General features: G+C 35.5%; 1 protein-coding gene across 1 annotated transcript in view; it reads right to left on the minus strand.

Annotated features, from left to right (window-relative positions):
- Positions 1-306: 306 nt before the first annotated feature.
- The window catches only part of Asator (tau-tubulin kinase asator), a 348,933-nt gene continuing 326,154 nt past the window's right edge, over positions 307-23,085 (minus strand). The window contains exons 18-19 of the mRNA XM_081728236.1: positions 9,973-10,176; positions 307-2,085 (exon numbers count right to left, since the gene is read on the minus strand). Of these exons, the coding sequence (XP_081584362.1) occupies positions 2,025-2,085; positions 9,973-10,176 (265 nt within the window). The 3' untranslated portion in view covers positions 307-2,024. The remainder of the gene's footprint in view (positions 2,086-9,972; positions 10,177-23,085) is intronic.

Consider the following 23,085-nt stretch of genomic DNA (forward strand, 5'->3'; position numbering starts at 1 on the left):
TTAAATTCAAATACTTGAACACCGCTATATATACACATATATATACCGCTAAATAGGAAAATTTTAATTAAGCCATTATCATCTTTTCCCAATATATAAATTTCAGTGTGACTAACTACCGGAGCAAAAAATAAGAAAATGGCCAAAATGTAATATGATAGGTTACTATCATATTTTGTTATACTCGTTGCTTACGTGTACTCACGTACATATCATGTTTTGCCATCCTTGTATGGATATAATAATAATAATAATGCTTAACTAGATTAAGTTAAGATAAAGGTTCCATAAATAAATACAACCATATACAAATAAACAATTTTAATATATATATTTATTTATATATATATATGTTTTTTATTATCTTTCCTTTTGCTTATAATGCAAAGCTTAAATTTCGACTTAAATAAATAAAAACAAAATATACAATATTCCATGAGTATTATGTACAATATGGCTTGGACGAGGAACACATAAAAACTACAGCTGTACACACACATCTACAATCTCACAGTATTGAATCTCACTGACTAAAATAAAGCAAACATCATTTGCTCATCTGCTCAAAGTTCTTCTCTTTTCAACTATATGTTCATTGTAATCCTGTGTAAAAATCTGCAGAGAAAATCGAAATAGGTATCATCAATGTATTAATCCATACCCTGGTGCTTTTTCCACTCTATAGGGAGACAAGGGGAAGGAAAGAACTACAAAATATCAAGCCATGTTTATCATTATCATCAATTCAAGAAAAAAGTTAACAGGGTTTCATTCTTAGTGATTAGCAGCACCACTTTACAGTTTGTTTTTCTTCAAACATACAAAAAAATGTCTCAAAGCTGAGTATTTTTCTTTTATTATTTAAATAGATACTTACATTTGTATTTTTTCACCATTACAGTTTTCAGTTACATGGTTTTGAGAGAAAAAAGTATTGAACGGTTAGCAATTAATGTTAAGTCTTTTCTCTTTTGAGCTATACTGGCTTTGTACAAAATAAATAAATAAAAATATCTTTACTTACATTAGCCTCTCTGTGAGCCTTATTTCTATTTTTACTGCATAAAAAAACTATTAAGTGACTAGATAACTTTCCTTCAAGATTAACTGTAGTAAATAATAACGGTGGGCGTAAAATACAAATAGCTTTTCGTTCTAATACAAATTTCTTCATCTATAATAATAAGTATCAACAATAATAATTAAAAAAATCTAGAATTTTCTGTCTTGAGAGCAATCCAATCACAGCTGTGGGGTTTTTATCTAGAACAGTCTTGCATTTCTTTTATAATGTTTTGACTAGACTGAGCAAAAAATATACAGATTAAATAAGAGATCTTTCTCTGTGTGATTCAATCATCATTTTATCTATGGCATGCTCCTTTATGTGTAAACCATCTCGCAAAAACTGACCTTGAAATATACACTTCTTCTCATGGAATCAAATCAGTCTCCTCATGAAAATTAACAAACAAACAAAAAAAATCTTCATATAACCGATTGTATGTTCGCTATTATTTAATTTTTCGTATATTTTCATTAGGTTTAATTTCAAGCCTCAATTTGGTTTTGTTTAAAATACTGACAACACGAAAAAAAAATAATAATAAAAGCACCTCTTTTTTCAGCTTTCGTTTCTTATCTCTTTCTTTAAATATATAAATAGATATAATGAAGTCAGCAGCGAAACCGTTCAATGGTAGTAAAGCACCTCCAAATATTTCACAACCACAAAAAAATGGTTCTTTTCCTAAAAGTAGATTATAATATATTCCTTGTATCCTCATCATTAGGGCATCAACCAACACGTAACATGTTTCTTTTGCACGACTTTTTTATTTTGTTTTACTTTTCTGATTTTTTTTTTTTTTTTTTTTTTTTTTTTTTTTTTTTTTTTTTAAGTGTGCAGTGATTGATCGATTGCGTTTTCTTTTTTTGTTACCTTACGCTACATGATAGTTAACCTCGTCCTAGCAAATGATGAGATTCAAGGCAGGGCGTGATGCTGTGGTACGCAACTTTATTCATGACTGACGGGTCAGCTTCGAAGAATCGTCATTTGGAATTGGATGAAATCGGCGACATCTGAAGAAAAAAAATCTCATTATAACAAATTTCTACTTACATTTCTTGGCTTTATTGTATATACTAAAAATCTGTTACAAAATGAAACTATATTAATATCTCTCGAAATCGGCACACAATTAACTGGCAATATCAAAACAACGGCACCGAAGTTATCTCGGGCAGGCAAATCCAGAATGACACTTCACACAATAGCGTGGTTACTATGAGCGGCTCACGTTGGTTCTTTTGTGAAATACGCAGCCGGAACTTGCGCCAACAAACTTCTTTCACAAATATTTCAATGTATGCTGCTATACTGAGTTTACATAAAGACATTCTAAATTTTTGTTTATGTAGTGCTGCTTGGTTACTCCCACATATCCCAAGAGACATGTAACGCTACAATTAAAAACTTGATTTGTTGGAGAGGAGTCAGCAGCTCAATGTACATATATATATCGGCAAAATTGTATATCCAGAAACGGCCAAGTCTCGTTGTTGCCGGTTGCGAGAGATTACTATCTATCTATCTATCTATCTATCTATATATATATATATATATATATATATATATATATATATATATATATATATATATAAATTTTTATCAAAATAATCAACAAAAACTAAGAAATATTATTAATTAACAGTCCTTTCAGAGTTACGAATTACAGAAATTGAAAAAAAGTGCAAGTGTTTCTCTCATTTGAAAAGTATGGATTTAACTAAATTGTTCCTAGAAATAATTCAAATTAGTAAAAGATCTATCTAAAAGATCTATCTAAATCGTGGAGCTAAATTATCCACACATTTTAAAATTTCTTTTCAGTATTAGGATAAGATAAATATGTTGTACAGGTGTACAATAAAGGGATATTTACAATGAATGAATGCCACATAACTGGTGTTCCTTTATACTCAATGTTACATGTAAGACTTCCCCCTAACAGCAAAAGCTGTTTTAAAGAACGTTTCTTTGTTACATTATTGTACGTCTACTCTATACCTCATTCAAATGTTAAGTGTAACGTTCCGCCATTGTTAACAAATAGGTGATCGCTTGATACTAGTTACGCACTTTGTCGCGCGTGAAAAATTTATTTGCAATAATAAATTTAAGTAAACTTTTGCTTGATGCATAATGTAAATATACCTTATTTATTTACGAAGACTGAACTGAGTTAGTGGTAAATCAAAGGACATCATCCAACCAAAACTAATTTCTCACGTACCGGTACTTAAGAGATTCATGAAGTTCAAGCATTGCTCTGTAGATTGCAATGCCATGATATATCGCATTAGTTGGATGTTGGATATTTTTTTAAGTGACCATAAACATATTCCACTCTCAAGCTGAATCTTTATTTAATACATACGGAACTTCGGTGTTATAGTCTACAAGGGTGTATGGCTGAACAAATGACGTTTTGTTGCGTGATGAATATCAGTTCCCGTTGTTGTATTTCCAGCTTTCTAGACCGGAATTCTATTCCTACCAATTCAAGTAGCTCTCCAATTTCCATGATGCTTGTCAATACCGAAAAATTATGTTCCCAGCGGGGATCGAAGCGGGTCTACGTGCCAAGGTATGGAAACTATTCATTCGAAAGAATACATATAGGACTTTATAATTAACATTGTCAGCCAGAAATAATTATACTTAAAACCATCATACCGAACGAAACATTGCTGTACGAATGGATCCGCTCTTTACAGAGAGCATTACACATCTCCTTTTCCAATACCACTCTTGTCTTGTGAGTGTCCTGTAAACGAGCAATGAACTCCCACAATACCAATGCAACATATCAACAGTAGAGTCTGAGATCTATATTATAAAACTGAAAGTGATCTCAATCAAAGTTTCAACGTGGATAGTGAATTTCCAATAGTGTTCTGGCCTCGGAGTGATTTTAGATATTTACATTGACGGTACAACATAGAGGAGGGGAGGAGGGGGACAGAAAAAATAAATGAAACTTAATAACTCTTGAACCACCCGACCGATCTTGATCAAATTTTCAATATAGATGAAGTTCAGGACTGGGATGATTTTTATCATTTCACTTTGACGGAGCAACGTAGGGGAGGGGGAGATATACAAAAATCAATAAATATAAAAATAAAAGTAACTATGTGCGTGAATTAATTACTTTTGAACCACCCGATCAATCTCAATCAAATTTTCAACATATATGAAGTTCAAACCTGGGAAGTTTATTTATCATTTCATTTTAACTGTATATCTTAGGGGAGGGGGAGAGGAAATATATGAAAATGAATAAAACTTAATAACTCTTGAACCACCCGACCGATCTCGATCAAACTTTCAACATAGATCAGGTTTGGGCCTGGGATGTTTTCTTTATTTCACTTTTACAGTGCAACGAAGGGGAGGGGGAGATATGTAAAAAGAATAAAAATAAAAGTGACCGTCTTTGTGACTTCATCACGCTTTAACCACAGGTCCGATCTTAATCAAATATTCAATATGGATGAAGTTCGGACCTGGGAAGGTTTTTATCATCACTTTGACGGTAGACCTTAGGGGAGGGGGAGGGAGGGAACAGATATATAAAACTAAATAAGACTTAATAACTCTTGAACCACCTAATCGATCTCGATCAAATTTTCAACATAGATGACATTCGGGCTTGGGATAAATTTTTATCATTTAACTTTGACGGTGCAACGTAGGGGAGGGGGAGATATAAGTAAAGAAATAAAAATGAAAGTGACTGTCTATGTGACTTCACTCTTGAAACACCTGACCGATCTCGATCAAATTTTCAACATAGATGAGGTTCGGGTCTGGGATGGTATTTATTTATTCACTTTGATGATAGAACTTAGGGGAGGAGGTAGGAGGGGGAGATATATAAAACTTAAGAACTCTTGAAACACCTGACCGATCTCGATCAAATTTTCAACCTAGATGAAGTTCAAACATGAGATTATTTTTTGTCATATCATTTTGACGATGTAACTTAAAGGAGGGGAAAGACATTTACAAATGATCAAAAATGACCGATACTAGTGTTGAATCTATAGTTTTTGAGGTCGCTGAGATAAACAGTGACACTTCTGATGACATTTAAATCCAAATTCAGCCCCGCAAAAATTGTGGGAGGGGATATATATATATATATAAAAGATAAACGCGCCTGAATTCGACATATCTGTGCTTAAATGTTGTGAAATAAGCGTAAGATGTCATCCCTGCGATCGTGAATAGAAGTGGCAATATTATGGGAGTTTCTTTTCTCGTGTCAAAAGTACGGTTATAGTAGATGAGTCATACGCATGGAGAAAAGAAGTACATTGTTGTGTGTGTGATACACTCTTCGAGAAAAAACACATAATCTTAAGGAAAACATAAGACTGCAAGTTATTTTCGTAAGACTTTTATTGAAGTTAGGTTTGATTCAAGCAAATAGTGGTACTTTAATGTTGTAAACGGGTTTCAATCAGTGCGTTTTGTTTTCTTCTGTAAGGACAAAGGTTGTGATGTAACATGAACGGGGGGTTGTCGAAAACACGAGCCTTTATTTGTAACGTGAACCGGATTTCGATAAGGTTGTTGAATTCATGCTCAGTAGTGCAAATATAATTTTAACTGAATATCTAAACGTACAAGTATGTTCAAAGTCTTTCATAAAGCTATTTGTTGCATAGTTCTCCGATAGTTGTAACCTCAGTTCGACATGGAATGTCGAAATCAGGTTCCAGCATGTCGAATTGAGAATCATCGAAGTAACTACTCAGTTCAGAAAATTTAAGTTGTGTTCTTTTGCCCGTCTGATAATTTCTGCATAATAATAAAACAATATTTGAAGCTGAGAAGAGATTACTACTAATAATAATGCCGACTTAATGTTTTACATGGATATAATTGAAAGTGTCGAATTCAGATACCGTAACTGTCGAAACCAGGTGAAGTGTGTCGAATTCGGGTTCCATTGGCGAGTTCCAGTTTCATAAAAAATTTTAACATTAGCATTTGAGCCTTGAAGTGATTTTTAGTATTAGTAGAGACTGTACATTTCAAGGAAAAAAATGGGCCAACACCGACCAATATTATGGCCACAATAGGCAAATGATTTCGAAAAAGGTCCTTAACCTGCCGAAATCCGGTGCGATTTCCTTATATATATATATATATATATATATATATATATATATATATATATATAAAATCAAAATGATCAATATCAGTATAGAATTCATATTTTTCGGGTTCGCTGAGATGAACAATGACACTTCCGATGCTGTGGCCCGCAACATGGGGAGGAGAAAGAATATATATAAAAATCATCGAAAATGACCAATATCAAGGAGCGCTTTAGTGATAGTAAAAAGTGACTGACTAACGAAACATATTACTATTTTTTATTAATTTAACGCAGCGAAGCGGTCCTTAATATCTTTAGTAATCTAGTAAAATAATTGCTTGACGGTTTCTGGCGAAAGATGAAGTTTGGCAGTAATTCCAAAATCGGGTGCAGTCATTTAAGTTTGAGAACTCATTTGGAAAAATGTAAATTTCCAGATTGGAAAACATACCACGGTATGGTGCCAATACATTACAAATTTTATAATGGGGTATATGGGAAGCGCAACTAATTGCCAAAATTTTGTAAGTACCCTATGTTCATGCCAAGAGCAAGATCAGTGTACATCATACGCTGGAATCAGGTCCCTAGCATGAACATAAGATACCTACCGTATTATAAAATTTGTAATGTTTTTGCACTCTACGCTATGGTACGTTTCGCAATGTGAAAATTTCTATTCTTTTTCGAAGGAGCTGACCCAAAACCTAAATAATTTTATATCCAATCTTGGAATTACTTCTAAACTTCATTTTCAGCCAAAAATAGCCAATGAGTACTTTATTACTATAAATATACAAATACAATTTTCTAAACTGCCCATTTTCTATACTTTTTATGTTTAAACATTGAAAGAAAACGATCCCTTCCTCCTACCCCCGCAAGAAAAAGAAAAAAAAGAAATAATTCATTGAACTCAATTGCTGGCTATGCCTATAAACTAAAAAAAGACATAAAAACAATTAAATAATACCTTTTGTAGCATTACTATATTATGTAAATCAAAACAATAATTCAATCTTAAACTAGCAATAAGGACAATAAGAGCTGGTAGGACCTCTCACTTTATTATATTTACGCTGTCATGTTTCCTTCAATAGCAAATTATACCTTAGAGAAACCTGATATAAGAACTATTAACTTTCTCGCACCAAGTTCAAAAATTATTTGTTTACATGCGTTGAAACACATCTCGAAAATGCGACGAAATAACACGCATTTAGAGGATAAACTTTTATATATATATTATATATATACATATATACAGATAATTATCAAAATAAAGAAAACACCTTAACAAAATGTAATTTACCTGATACAGCATTAGATCACCTTTAGTCTAAATATGCCGGCGAATTGAGGCATATAAGTCTGAATCGTTTCCAGACGAATAGTGGACCATTCTTCATACAGTACAGCACTCACCTGCGTCAGCGATAACGGAAGACGAAATTTGCACCGGATTTACTGCTCTTAAACCGATCACAGATGTTCAATAACGTTCAAGTCGAATGAATGATTGAGTTACAAGAGGTGCTGGAGTTTATCCTGATGCTCCTCAAACGACGTCTGTGTATATTTATGCATTGTCATCTTGGAAGACTGCATCATTGTTAGGGAAAAATCAGTGCCGCAACTTGGAACTTTTCCTGAGGGTAGGCTACAAGAATTAACATTTGATCCCTTGGAAAATATGAAATCCCCCCCTACTAGAATGAAAACCTTAATCAATATTTTTATTACTTCTAGGGGCCCAAGTTGCCATTTTAATGAAGTAAGGCCCAGATTACATTTATGCTTTGTCTTAGGGAAATATATTTTTGTTATATATATATATATATATATATATATATATAATTTCTGGGGATCTAAGTAGTAGGCATTACTGAAATAAGCTCAATCACATTTTCGTTTAATTTTCATGTTCGTATCGTATTATATAATGTGAGAAAGTTTTATTTTAAAGTAGGACTCCTTGAACGACAGGGAGCTTAAATGGAAGGGCAGTTGCCTCCTGTCTTCAGCAAGTTACTGAACTGGGAAAATATCTGTACAACAGGCTGCACCTGAGCACATAAAGTGTTCATATAATCATTGGTAACAATTCGTCCTTTGAGAATAATAACACGACTGACAGAACACAATGAAATGATGACCCACACCAGCACAGAAATTGCAACCCGACCGCGAATATTAAGGTTATGCAGCTTGGACTCTGGTTGTAGAAACAGGTCATTTTAACGCTGATTTTAATTTACTATTCACGTTTGTTTAATTATGTTATACCACGAGGGTCTGTATCCTTTATCACCTGAACAATGCTGCTCTCGATACACCTGACACTTGGCAGTCCTGGATCAGTCACTTCCAACTCACTGCATACCACACAATTTGCCCTGTTCGACAACCAGAGAGGTCTCCCATTTAGCTACCACCAACGTCTGGGCTATGCACACACGACTCTGCACTATCTCACATATTATTGCTAAATCAAGACAGACATAGTGCACGAATCTTTAGTGTTAATAACTCATAAAGCTCAAGTATTGAAGTACAAGGATATTTCCGTTATTTTTGATAACCATCTGTGTTTTGATATAAAAGAAGACATGTTCCAAGCTTACTGAGTCGAAAAAAAAAAAAAAAGTGTTAATACATTATTATCAGAAACATGTTACAAACTGGTCACTGTCTCTCAATTCTCTCTAAGGTATTTTGCTAAGTCTTAAAAGAAATTATTATGACAGATACAACACAAGGCATCATGCAACAAATACGAAACACAACAAGAAAAAGTAAAATGTGTATATGCACAAATATGAGATGTGGAACAGTTAATAGTCGTAACACTAAAAACACACACAAACTGTGAATGCGACAAGTTCACATACAATCACAGAAATGCACTGTCATTCATTAACATGTAATTTGATAAATTTACTCATGGTTAGACGAGTAGTTTTCTTTTAATTCAATTCTGGCTTCTGCTGAACGCTTTTTGAATTTCAGTGTCAGTATCGTGAGGCCATCAGATTGTTCTAACCATTTAGACTGGTTAATTCAGTAAGTTTAAGACTGACATGTACAAAAAGGTATGACAACATTTATACAATCATCTTGTGACACATGAATTAAAGAGTCTCCTTACAGTTAACAGCGTAAGTGCATATCTTCATCAATGGTCTTTTGGGCAATTACCTAGAAATGAATGAACAAAACTGGATGTTTTCAAGAGAAATATGCTCTATCTGCATACAAGAAAACTGTTCCTAAATTTGTCCATTCGTCCCAATTGACAGAAGAACACATGCACTTTTGCTAACACTGTACATAGATACGATACCTTCACTCCTATGTGTTAAGTACAGATTTTCCCCCTAATTTTGCCGCTGACTACATGTGATGAAAGAAGCATGATTTGTGAAGTAGCAAAACTTTAAAAGAATAATTAATCAGTTTTAATGACCATAATGAACAGCCGCTCAAGCAATATTCCGGGTAAAATTTAGGGTACAAGTTGGCACCATCCTGCTGATTATAACTGCAAGAATACCACGATCATAGTGACTGTACTTTTTTCTTTGGTCAAACTTAAAATTCTTTTCTTAAAATTTACACCACTCGACAAAACAACAGAGTTTGGAAAGGTATGCCAATCAATTCACTTTATATACATTTTATTACTTATACCGTTAACGTATCTTAACAATAAACTATGAGTATTATATTTATTGTGTGTTTTTGTGTCATTTGAGTGTATGTGAGGTGCTACCAGCTCCAGTTCCTCTCTCACCTCGCTCCATTTTCAGCTCGAGGCGGCAGGTCTCCAGGGGGAGGGTGGGGGTTGGGGGCTCGAACAGGACCTGACGAATCACTGTCAGCCTCACTGCTCTCCTCTCCACCACCTACCCCTCGGCCTGCGGAGAGTAAATGGCTTGGAATTCCTCGTAGAGATGACTCACGGGCTGAACTTGAAACTACAACTGACGAACGAGGCCTGCAGAAAGAAAGGACGCTCATGTCCTTTATTGTAACAAAAATACATATCCTGCATGTGCAGCACAGAATATGTACTAATAAAAACACATGTCCTTTTCTAAAACAAAAGTAAAAAAGTAACAAAAAATAATCTTCCGATGATTAAGAGTACACAACATGATTATATATTTGTAGTTTAAAGGAAAAATTAAGTTCCTTTCCTAAGACACTTTTTAGTTAATTGAGAGATTCTTATAAAATAGATTTAGAATGTTAATATAATTAATATAATATAATTAAGATATAACAATGTTATAAAAAGCATATTATAAGCTGTTTAAAGATGTTTGAATATCAGTAAAATATTATAAGCAAATCTTGAAAGTGTATTTACTAGTGCAACTAATTCGAATGTAAATAATCATACAAATATATGGTAAGAAAGAGATGCAAATTCGCGTGACCGACAGATATATCTTTAAATAAAGAGAATATTACTACCGTAAGTTAATAGAAACAGATTACATGAATCAGAGCAATAGAATTCTAATTTCTCATTGCACTTCCAGGGGTGCATCCACGCGGGAGGTGCAATGGGTCCGGACCCCTCCCAAAACCTCCTAATTCAACGTACATTTATTCACTTTCTTAATTAAACTATACTTGTTTAGTGGAGAAGTGACTGATGTAGCATGAAGATTTGATCTTATACTTCATCTGGACTCTTTCTCTTATAAAAACAATCTAGTTCTCTAATTTTTTTCTGAAAATATACGTGGGAGTAGTTTACAATTACTTATTGTTTTTTTCGGCTGCAGAAAAATATCCGCTCAATACTTTATAGACGTAGAGGCTTTGTAGTTTTGAAACCTCCCGAACCTTGAACCCTTCCCAACAAATATTTCTAGCTGCGAGCCTGCGTCCTTCGATGTTATGGTTCTTCACAGTCTTTATTTACAAAGCTCTGAAAAATAGCGACGAAAGTAAGTCTAAAGGATTTGCTCAATTGTATCGATTTCTTAGATTTATAGTGATGTACACGCGGACTGGTTATAAAAGCGAGTAATATTTCTTGGAACTGATACAAGTCTTGATAAAAACAGAAACCCTACGTACTTCAAGGTTCCTACTGATCTGGAGAAATCTGTTTTCCTGACTTCTCCCAGACCTTTGGCAGGAAATTCCCTAACTTTCATGACAGGTGTCGCATGACGTTGACATATAAATAAGGAATAAATAACGGTGAATATTTATATATGAGAACATTTATTCTATAGAGACAAATAATAATCAATTGCTCATACGTACACTCCACTTACCACCTATAAAGATCTGAGCAACGTTACATACTGTGATCATTAATGGTTGGCTAAGTTGAAACTGGTGTACAATTAACATTAGAAAAATATATTTTACAAAATTCCCCTGACTTTTCCTGATTTCCAGTCTTTTTTCCCTGAGCTTCCCTAATCTACACCATTTTCTCTGTTTTACTTGACTTCCCTGACCAACAGGAACTCTGTACTTTGTATCGTCTATATATGATTAATGTACTAATCTTACTCTGTTAGAGTTACATAAATTTATGAACCATAATCGAATAAATTTATATGGGCATTGATAATATTTAGCGCCATAGACTAACATGCGAATTGTACCCCTTCCAGTTTGGAAAATACTCCTTTCAAGAGAAGGTTAAGTTTCCGTCCTTGTTATATTACAACTTCTGTCCAGAATGTCCATGTCAGAAATTTTGATTTCTTCAAGTTAAGTATTATCTGTGTAATTAGTACCCATCTATTTCATCCCCTCAAAGTCATCCTTCTTTCCTAATAGACGCTTCAGTTGTCTCGGCAATGCTGATATCTTGTCAGCGACAATTCGACTTCTAATATAAATTTTTGAATATATCTGTAACAAGGTACAGGAAAGTAAGATGAAGACCTTTGAAGTTTACCATACGTGTGAGTTCATATACCTGATACTTTTTAAGTGTATTAATCAGCAAGTACTTTCAGTACATCATTTACTAAATGTAGCAAAACCTTTTCAGTGCATACCTCACAATTGAATGATTGACACTCCTTAACTGATTTTTTTCTTTTCTTCAATATTCTATGTTCAACACGACACTTGATACCTTATAATCGTAGACGACTTATGTACAAATCAAGTGTGTATGTTAACCTTTTTGCGAAAGCCTATGAAAAATAAGCGTCTTTACAAGGAAGGAAAAAAAATAGCTGTTAATCAGAACATGCTCCTGTAATTCACCAAGATTCTTCAGTTGAAAAATATAAGATATAATACAATATACTATATAGTAACTAAATCAGTGATTTTATTATAGTAGAACGATTCATCTTAATTCCCACACTTTAGAAATTTCATATATTTATCACTATTTAAAATCTTGACCATTATAAATAAGAATGTCCTAGCTCATCGCGAAAATAAAATACTTTTTCGAAAAATCAATATATATTTCAATAACACGATCAAATGAGAAATAATTTTCCGAACAAGGAACAGAGAATAGTTTCTGAAAGAGTTAATGTGTGGTTGATAAAAGACTTCAAAATATTTTTTATTTGGAAATTTTAGAACGCTGCATTCGATGTTGTGTACTCTTACAACATTCAAAAATTAATGAATACAAAAATATCCTATCAAATAATTTAGACTATTGCTGTACATATTATATATAAAAGCGCAAATTTAATATATATACAACTGTGAGTGGCTTGTGTAGTTAAGTGTTTCTAAATAATAAGCAAATGCAATGTATGATACAATGTAAAGTGAATGTTTCCTTGTAATAGCTCTTCCAAAATACACTACACAGAAATTATTACATATATATATATATATATATATATATATATATATATATATATATATATATAATTATTATACATATATATATAAGAAAATCAAATACCCACAATTATGTTCTGGTTACTGAACAAGATGAAAAGCGAAGATGAGTGGTGATGTAATACGATAAACTCTCAAATAATTTAGACTATTGCTGTAGAATCAAACTTTTTGGACCAAAGCATGTTCTCTACCTCGCAATCACTACTGTTCAGTAATGTCTAAAGTGGCCATAAACATGAATTAGTCATACTAAGTTAGATTATGTTGGAAAAAAGAACTGAACTTAATTCACAAGAGACTATTCTAACATTCTATTCATAAGAAAGAGGAAAAACCAAGGCTACTCTACGAGATAATTACAAGGCAGAGACTACTCATTATTACATCCCGCTTAGTGTTTACACTAATTCATCATTGAGAACTTGTTCAGTGAATGAATTTGGATGCATGATCTAGTGTTCATACTATCATTACTGCTCACTATTCTACGGATACTGGCTAAACGTCTATATAAGTACTTTTACGAAATTTGTCTGGTTTCTTTTTAAAATTTTATTTATTTATTTTTATTTTTTAACTAGATAAGGAGTATAAGACAAGTGGTTCTCATTTACATTGTAACATTACCGTAGATTTCCAAATGGGAATTCAATATCAAAACCAGATCTCATAAACTTACCACTTCTGGATACGACAGAACGATAACACGAACATGGAACCTACTACAGAATTTAATCTACTTTTTTATTTTTATTAACAATAAAGATTATGTCAGAAAACCAAGAAAGGAAAAATGTATAAAGTTTTGTGGTTACGACTTCGTTATATGTGAATTTTGATGGAAGAATTGGTGAAATAATATAGTATAAAGTATTCTGAGAAAATCCACACAGATTCAAGTTTGTCCACCTGACGCTACGATCATTACTATTCAAACACACAGATTTGCACCCAAAGTTTTTAAGAACTACTCTTTTCTGTTTTAATGGCATCTGTTTTCTGCAAGTATGAGAACTCTTCAGTAATAAACAAGCCTGAGTATACTTCCTGTGGAACAGAAAGGGCCTGGGTCTTTATTTAACACACTTGACTATTTCAAAATGAAATGAAATGAAATCTTTCAGTTTTACGTTCCACAGTTATGCCGGTTAGACTAAAGGAGACGGTGATTATGAGAAATGAATGAAATGGTGGAATGAAGAAAGTAGGAGGAAATGGGAGAGCTCCGAGAAAACTCACGAGCACGGTTTGTCCACCACAAAGTCCACACGGCGCGAACTGGGATCGAACCAGGGACCCCAAGCATCGGAGGTGAACACTCTACCACTGAGCCACCGCGCCCTCCTTGACTATTTCAGTCCCGAATCTCATTCTCATTACAAGGCAAGCATTTAGTTGGCAGAAATGTTTACAGGCTTTGGAATAGTATTCGTGAGAGATTATACATTCATCCACAAAGGTTGACATTTTGCTTAACATTTAAATATTGGAACTTTGCAGGCCAGATCAGGTACGACAAGTTGCTCGAATTTTCCTCAAACCGCGTAAAAACGCTTTGAGCCCTGTGAACATAGCAGTTATCTTGGAAGATTGAAGGGTCCATTGAATATTCAGCATGAAGATGTTGAATCAATGGCAACAACTGGTCACTGAATACGGCAAATAAACATGTTAGTCCACACTGACAGCCCAAGCCATGCTAAGAAAAAATACTCTCCTTTCCCGTCACTACTACAGAACCTCCTCCAGCTTGAACTACATTCTACACACACTATGGGTAAAAAGCTTCATTGAGCTTTTGATGCACTCGACTCCTTGCATCACTGGAATACAAATAAAAACACGAATCGTTGTACCGCACTACACGTTTCCAATCTGCTACAGTCCAGTCAATGTCTTGTATTCTTGAATCCATTCAAGACGTGCAACAGTAAGACGTGGTATCTTTTGTGGTATTTGACCCAATATGTCCACTGAATGAAGTTCCTTCTCAATGTTCTTTCGTAAATTGGTTTGGATGCACCTTCATTCAGGTACTGCCCCATTTCCTGTCGAATCTGTAAAGGTTTTCTTTGGTCGGGCGTGAAACTGGACTGTCGACGGTCTCTCTGGGTTAGGATTTTCTTGCAACCACAGTTCTGCAGCTTTCTGAGTTCACAAGAGTTCACTGTCAGAACATTCCGGGTAGGCACATTGGACAGTCAGCTTTGTGCGGGTGCCAAAACACAATAGCTTCTATTTGCCATTTTCCTACATCTTTGTTTTGACCCATCTTAATGAGCTGTTTCTATACGACTAACTCTAGTTCACTGCAATGATCATTCGTCAATGGTGTGGGTCATTCTGTCACGTGTTATCAGTGAAATGTCATCTATGACGGACCAATGATAGTTCTAGAGAAATTATTATTATTATTCTTTTTATCGGTGTGCCTTAATCCGAAATAATGGGTGGGCAAAAAAAGGACAAGAATACGTTGGAGTTAAAAAAAAGACAACAAAAAGTAATTTGATTCATGATCATAAACTATTGTGACTAACTGTGCATTTAATTTTTGATTTGATTTTTAGTTTAGCATCCCTTTCAATAGCAAGGCTATATGAAACGTGGACATACACCTTAACGTGGAATCCGAACCACATGAACTCCCGCCGGGAATCGAACCCGGGTCTCTCATGCCAGAGTCACGACGGTACGACCGACTGTACAAAGATCCATTGATTCATAAGCTTTTCTAATTGAGTGTACAAAAATTCATGAATCTAAGTCAATTCCCGTTAGTGAAACTAGACTCAGCACGATTTCACTTATCCTATTATCTCATTACCTTTTATTTCTTGTTTTACGTAACATATTCCTTTATAAAACAGTCAAAACCTATTGAAGTCTGTCAAGACACATTGACACTTAGAAAAAAAAATATCCCAACGCTAATATCTAGTATCAGGTTGGTGCGAACGAAAAGTTCGATTTGACGTCTGGTGAGAAACACACTTCAGCAACACAGCACAGGGATCAACCAAGTTCACAAATTCTGTACACTTCCAGCGATCCCAGAGTCAAGAGGCAATGCACCGTTGAACAGGGTATGAAAGTGCACGATGGAGAATACACAATTGCAAGTTATCTTCCTTTATGAATTCAAATTGTGACATTCGACACAGTAATAAAGAAAGAAACAAAAAAAAAAAAAAAAAAAAAAAAAAAAAGTAGCCACAAGAAAACATTAAAAGTGCATTTGAGCCAAAAATTGCGAACGAACGCACTATTCGCCGTTGGTTAGCCAAATTTGTTTCCAGTCACAGATTACAAAATGAGTCCCATGGGCACCGACCAATATCATATTCGGATGGGCTCAGGAACACCGTGGAAACAACACCGTGGAACACCGTGGCAAAGAGAAGTGTTCGTGCCATTGCAGACGAGTTAAGCATACGACACCACTGTCGTTCGGCGGCTCCGTGCAATTGGTAAGGAGAAAATGGTGGACTCATAGGTGCCACACGAGTCGATATCAGCCAACAAGAATCACCTTGCCCTCCCTGCAGGTCTAGTAGCTAGTGCGTGTGCTTTGGTGCACGTGGTCTGGGATTCGATTCCCGATGACAGAGCACGAAATATAATTTCACCATCATTAATCATCCGTCTCCTTTAGGCTAAAGAGCATAACAGTGGGACTTTTAAACTAAAGAAAAACTATTTCATTTTCAGGAATCGCCATCTGGAAATATCAGTTCTCTGAGTGTAGGGAATGAAGAGAAAATTTCCGGCATAATATCATCATTCACAATATCATTCTTGATGAAGAATCGGTCTACTACAACATAATCGTATCAGAACAGTGATTAGAACTTGATCAAAGTCCAGGACGATTTCCAAAACACCTAGGCTATGTTGCTGGAATGGTGATTATGGTGAGGTTGATCTATCATGTCTTTCTCCGTCGAAGTAAAACTATCAATGCAGATTCTTATGGTGCTGAACTCCATGAAATGCATCGCAACTTTGCCCGCAAGTATTCTTAGGTATTGCACAAGTTTCGCCCAAAGGAAGTGTCTCCACGAGTTGAAGTATACAACCCTTCTTCATCCACCATATTCTTCTTACGTCTCTCCCACTGATGATCGGGCGTTGCAACGTGCGGTTGGAGACTTCTTCGTATCGCAGACTCCAGCCTTCTTTCGTCACGGAATCCAATTGTTGGCTGAGCAATAGCAAGAGTATGTTTGCAGAGGCGACTGTTTTGATTTATTAGGAATTATAGTTTTCATTATTTTGCTTGGGATGGACATTTCATTCGCATCAACCTAATATTATTATAATAAATGGCATGAAAACGTTAATTTAAGTAGACTTCAAGCACACTGAGATTTTCATAGCAATGTATTTGCATGCTACTGCCACTTGCATATATAGCAAAACAGGCAAAGATTTATTTTTCCTCATATGTTGCCGATTCATGTGAAAAAAGACCAATGCTTGCATTCAGTAGACAGCGCTTAGTTTTAGAACGACTGTCCAGCAGTTTGTACAGACATATTATACTGGCAAGTGTAAAAATGAAATAACTACAAACTAACGATTTTTCGATTTCAACTTAAATTGTACAAATTCCGGCAACTCGATTAAGACCATCTGTTAACAAACCTTTGGCATTGACAATTTAGTTATATAATTTGGTATAGTTTTATTACAAGTGCAAGGTATCTTCTCACTTGTTCATACCTGATTTGTTTCTAATAAACCTCTTTGGAAGTAACAGAACATACTACCATTGTAGCATGTATTAGTACTATATTTCATTTAAGACTGATTTTTTCCTTAAAAAGTACCTTCTTTTAATACTAATAGAAATATTTTATAATTTGTTTTCTACATTATTATTATTATTAATTATTATTATTATTATTATTATTATTATTATTATTATTATTATTATTATTCAACTCCACTCTTTGAAAGAAAACATAACTAAGAGAATACAACTGTTGATTTTATTTTTGGTATGTCAAGGAAAGTTTACACAATAACAGGAATTTGGAACCTGTAATCATCATCATTTTGGCCTATACACTGTTTTCAGCTCACTGGGTTTACTTCTTGTTTTGATGCACTGGGTCATGGTTCGCATCTCCCTTCGGAATATTTTTAGTCCATCTTCACGTTATCGTTTTCTGAGGCATCCTGAGATCGGGAACTAGATTCAGATCCAGAAGGGCTGGAGTCCATATCATGGCTGTTTTCATCCTCTTCATCAGAACCAGCATTTCCTTCATCTCCAGCTTCATGTTTGTGTGTTTTGGATTGGGAGTTGTTTCGACGCTGAGACTTCTTTTTTGGTTGCGATGGCTCGTCATACACAAGGAACTCTGTGGCAACTTCATCTAAAGTGTATCTACCATCTGTAACTTCTTTCAGAAAGCCAATTTCAATGGCTCGGTCGACAGCTCTTTGCACTGTTAGAACCCTCATTCTTGAGTTGTAATGCGTCTTCAGGTACTGGTTAATATCATCCACAGAAGCTCCAATAACCATGTTTAGATCTCTCACAGCTTTCACAGTCACCAGTACAATTTCAAAAGATTTAGCTTTTTTGCTTATTCCCTTTGCAGCCATTTTTACAGATGATTTGTTGTTAACTGATTGTCCGATTAGAAATAGACAGAAATTTTGACGTTTGATCAGTGAGAATAATAATGTCCAAATGAGAGTAATAATGGATATGTTTGCTTTTATAAAGAAAGAACGCGGACTTCATGGAGAGTCATATCTGTTGAGGTACAACAATGCCAGTCAGATGACCGTTATGGTTTAGTATCTATTGTTACGAGTATAAACCGATTTCAAAAGTTTAAATAATTTATTTCAAATTAATAATGTCAAGGCATTGTCGATTGAGTATTATTGCAAAATCATCTTATAGTCCTATCATAGTATTACACACAGTTAACTACTAATTTTAAACGGATATATATATGTTGAGTTGGGTATATGCCTTCTCTTCTACATATAATGCTTGACTTCACTAATACGCAGCAGAATTCGAGGTCCCTTCGTGGAGTCATAAGCCTAATCCTGTATGTAAAATTATCTACTTCAACTTGTGTAAGTTGCATTAGAACGTAGGTGCGAAATATCAAGCATTTAGCGGTTATTTCAAACATTTATTAACTACTACTACTTTAATTAGTGCTCTTCATTTCTATTCATTACCTGTAACCGATACCACAATGATGTTAAAATACTTTTTTTTTAAGTATGTGTTAGCAATTTAATTGTAAAGGGACTTCTGTTTCGTTGCTGATGTCAGTTGGAAAACAAAGCTTCCGCGTTCAATCCCTGCCGGGAGTACATTGGATAAGATCGAACATTTCGGTGTGTCCGCCTGATATAGTCTCAGTGTCATATATAATTCTAAACGAACATAACAGACTCGCTGATTTCAGTCATTACAAATTCAGAAATAATTATTCCAAAAAATTAACTTTGAAAACAAAGAAAAAAAATCAGATGAAATACTACACCACTGTAATATATCGAGTTAATATTTAGCATTCTTACTCCACAATCGGGAAGCCGCGAGACTGAATCCGGTGGCTGGCCATTCTGACAGACTATTCCATGTATTTTCTTCAATTCTACTTGGGAGTGTTGGAATGGTGTGTTTAAATATCGGTCCTGCCCAACTTCCTTCTCAGTTGTTATTGATGTTTCTTGTGGTCGATTCTAGTATAAAGTCATCCCAGTATGGAAATTAATGAATAAACAAATAAATTAATAAAACGTGAGGGAAAATAGAGAACATTTGATAATATAACAAGGTTAAAACAAAATAGGGAAATATAAATTTTGAACTTGGGACAGAACTCGAACACTAATCTCCCGTTTGTCGATTGGCTGCTTTATCAATTGAGCTTGCCTTCAGCGCACGTGGTCTCAGGTTCAATTCCTGGTGGGAGAGCACAAGAGATTTAATTTCACCATAACTCATTTTCATTAATCACCCTTCTCTTTTTGCATAAAGGGTATAATCGTGGGGCACTAAACAAAACAAAAAAATAATAATTTCATTTAATCAGTTGAGCTACCAACAACATGACAGATTTTATTGTATTTTGGTGCTTTATTTCTCAACTGGTACTGAGCAACCATCTTTTCGCAATTATAGAAATAAACCAGTTGAGGAAGCCTCGGTATACTGCACGAAATTCATTATAGATTTCCACTGACTCATCTCCAATGCACCGATCGAAAAATGCACACGAATAAAGATACACGTTTAAATGCGGCACAGTGCAAATTATACTCATTAACCACTGTTTTACAGTTATGAAAGTTTAAAAATATGCAAAAATAAAGCCCGTGGAGTACAGTTTCTTTTTTTTAAATTTAATTTTTATTTATTTTAAAGAGTGCACTTAACCAATTTTATAGGATATGAAGATGGTTTATTGAACAGACTTTCCATCTTACGATGGTACAGAGGTTGTTCAGTCTACGTTTGGCTAATTGCGTTCCTTTCCCCTCTCGGGCAGGATGGACTCACCCGACCTGGCTCGTGGCGCCCTTGAGTGTTGTACAGTGGCTTCCTGGGAATGGAGTTGTTTTTCCGCACGGACGACAATAACGCACAAAACAGGACCATTGTTGTGAGTGTTGTGTTAAATTTGTTTCCAAGTGTGTGGGTTTCCGCTCTGTGACCAAAATGCCGCCCAAACTAAGCCGGTTTTGGGAAGGCTATGTTGTGGCTCTTTATGACAGCCCCTTTAGTGTTTCTGTCATTAGAAAACAGTGCAAGAAGAATGGTTGCAACATCAGTTTAAGTGGAATAAAAAGTATTATTAAAAAGTACAAAGGCAACGAAGCTCCAACATTTGGATCACCAACGAAGTTGCCTAGGAAGCGGGAATGCACCAAGGCCACCTCCACCATGCAGAGGAAACTTCGCAAAATGGCAATGCAAGAAAATCCACCAACACAAAGGTGTATGGCTATTCGTCTTGACGTGTCTTTGGGGACTGTGAGCCGGACGTTACACCATCAACTGAAGCTGGAAAAAGTCATGAAAGCTCGCGACCATCTTCTCACGGATGACCACCAAAAGGAACGAAAGTGTAACGCCCGGAAGCTGTACGAATGGCATCTGGCAAAACAAAGGTGGATGTACGTCGTAACGCTCCATGAAGCATGGATTTACCTTTCCGACTGCGGTAAACCGAGAGCCATCATGTACCGAGAGAAAGGCGCCAATAACTTCAGAAGGTGGTTCCGTGTCTGTAAAGAATCCTTCCCAAAAGGGTTCATGGTCGTTACTGGCTACTGTTACCGAGGTAAACTGAAGATTCGTAGGGTGGCGAAGAACTGCAAAATAAATTCGCAGTATTTTCAGGAGCAGATCATGCGGCCGATCTACGAGCATGAGATTCCAACAATGTAAGGAAATGACGCCAATCTGGTGTGCATTCACATGGACAACGCCTCATCACATACTTCACGATCGTCCCTCGCATTCTACAGGGAGATGGAGGAGGCAAGTGGTATACAGGTGATACCTTTCAATGACGTACCTGTTAAATCTCCAGATGCACGTCCTATGGACTATTGTGGATTTGGATTGCTGAAGCGGGCTTTGGGAAAACGGCGTGTGACAACTGTGGAAGGACTTTGGAAAGGTGTGCAAAGGGAATGGGACAAGATTCCCCTCCCAGTTCTTCAGAGAAGCCTATTACAGTGGAAATTACGCTGTCGGGCTATTGTTAGGAACCAAGAGAAACACATCGAGCATTTACGGACCTGGTGCCATGGATTCTTCTAAATTTTTAGGTAAGTCGAAATTGGCCAAATGTAGACTGAACAATCTCTGTATACAGCACCGGCATCGGCTACTCATTTGTAGACAACTATGGACTCCTATTCCTGGTCGACCACAGTCACCAATTGATGAAGAACACCATTTAGAAGGTGAAGGTCGCTATCTCAGAAGATAGTGAAATAAAATTCGGAAATTGCATGATAGTTACGGTTAATGTAAGGTTCCCCGTTTCCTGTTACTTTTTAGGACACTCACTGAAAGCCAAGTTCGCCACAATAGTAACACAAAATGAGAGACTGGTTCATTACTATGGCCCAGTGGCAAAGTCCCACCATGCAAAAGACGGGTGGTCAAATTATTCTGGCAAAGTTCACAGTGTCTTGGGATCAGAAGAGAATAGTGAGATTTCCTGAGAAGGGACAAAAATAACTGGGACCTATATGCCTCATTCCTCATAAAATCACTGGAATTCATCATGAAAGAAAAATATAATACGCATTCCAAGTCTCTCAGTACCCTGGAGGACAATGTTCTGTTCTAGCTCCCATACTGCGTAAATGGAATCATGATCACATTCATGTAATTATCCGCAAGAGATTATCCCATATGACTTTCATTTCCTTCCTTCCAGTAAGTTATTTTTTGAGATAAGGACAACCCGATTACTGAGGTAGTTATGTCTCTAGTCTTAACTTGCGTTTCCCCCTTCAACAAGCTAATCTTAAGAGAATCTTTATTGAGGCTTCAACCATATAATTACTAGCATATACCCCGCCCGTTACTCCGGATAATATTTTTGATCTCTTCCTCCTCCTGCGTCCCATTTCTATTCGTCTTTGGTATTGAATACATGCAAATTAAAAACACACAACTTCATGGTTCTGTGCTCAGCAGTTTCGGAGACTTGGCAAAACTCTATCTCCCCCCTAGAGGGTGCATTTTGCAAAATTCTATGTAAGCCTAAGATACAACGAAAACATTCATACAAAATTTTAAGGTTCTACGCCTCATAGTTTCGGAGTTCTGAAGAATTTTTTTTTTAAAAAGTTCAAGCCTCTCTACTCCCCTTTGGTGTATTTTGCAAAACCCCGTCTTACCTACAACCTAGAGTGCAAGGAAAGCTTCATACAAAATTTCAAGGTTCTACGCCCAATAGTCTGATGAGTTAGTTAATAAATTTATTCTTTTATATAGATATAGATAGATTTCAAATGTATCTAGTGCTAATAGACACAG

The sequence above is a fragment of the Thermobia domestica genome, chromosome 10, assembly GCF_964235325.1.
Source record: "Thermobia domestica chromosome 10, izTheDome1.hap1.1, whole genome shotgun sequence".
Taxonomy (NCBI): Eukaryota; Metazoa; Arthropoda; class Insecta; order Zygentoma; family Lepismatidae; genus Thermobia; species Thermobia domestica.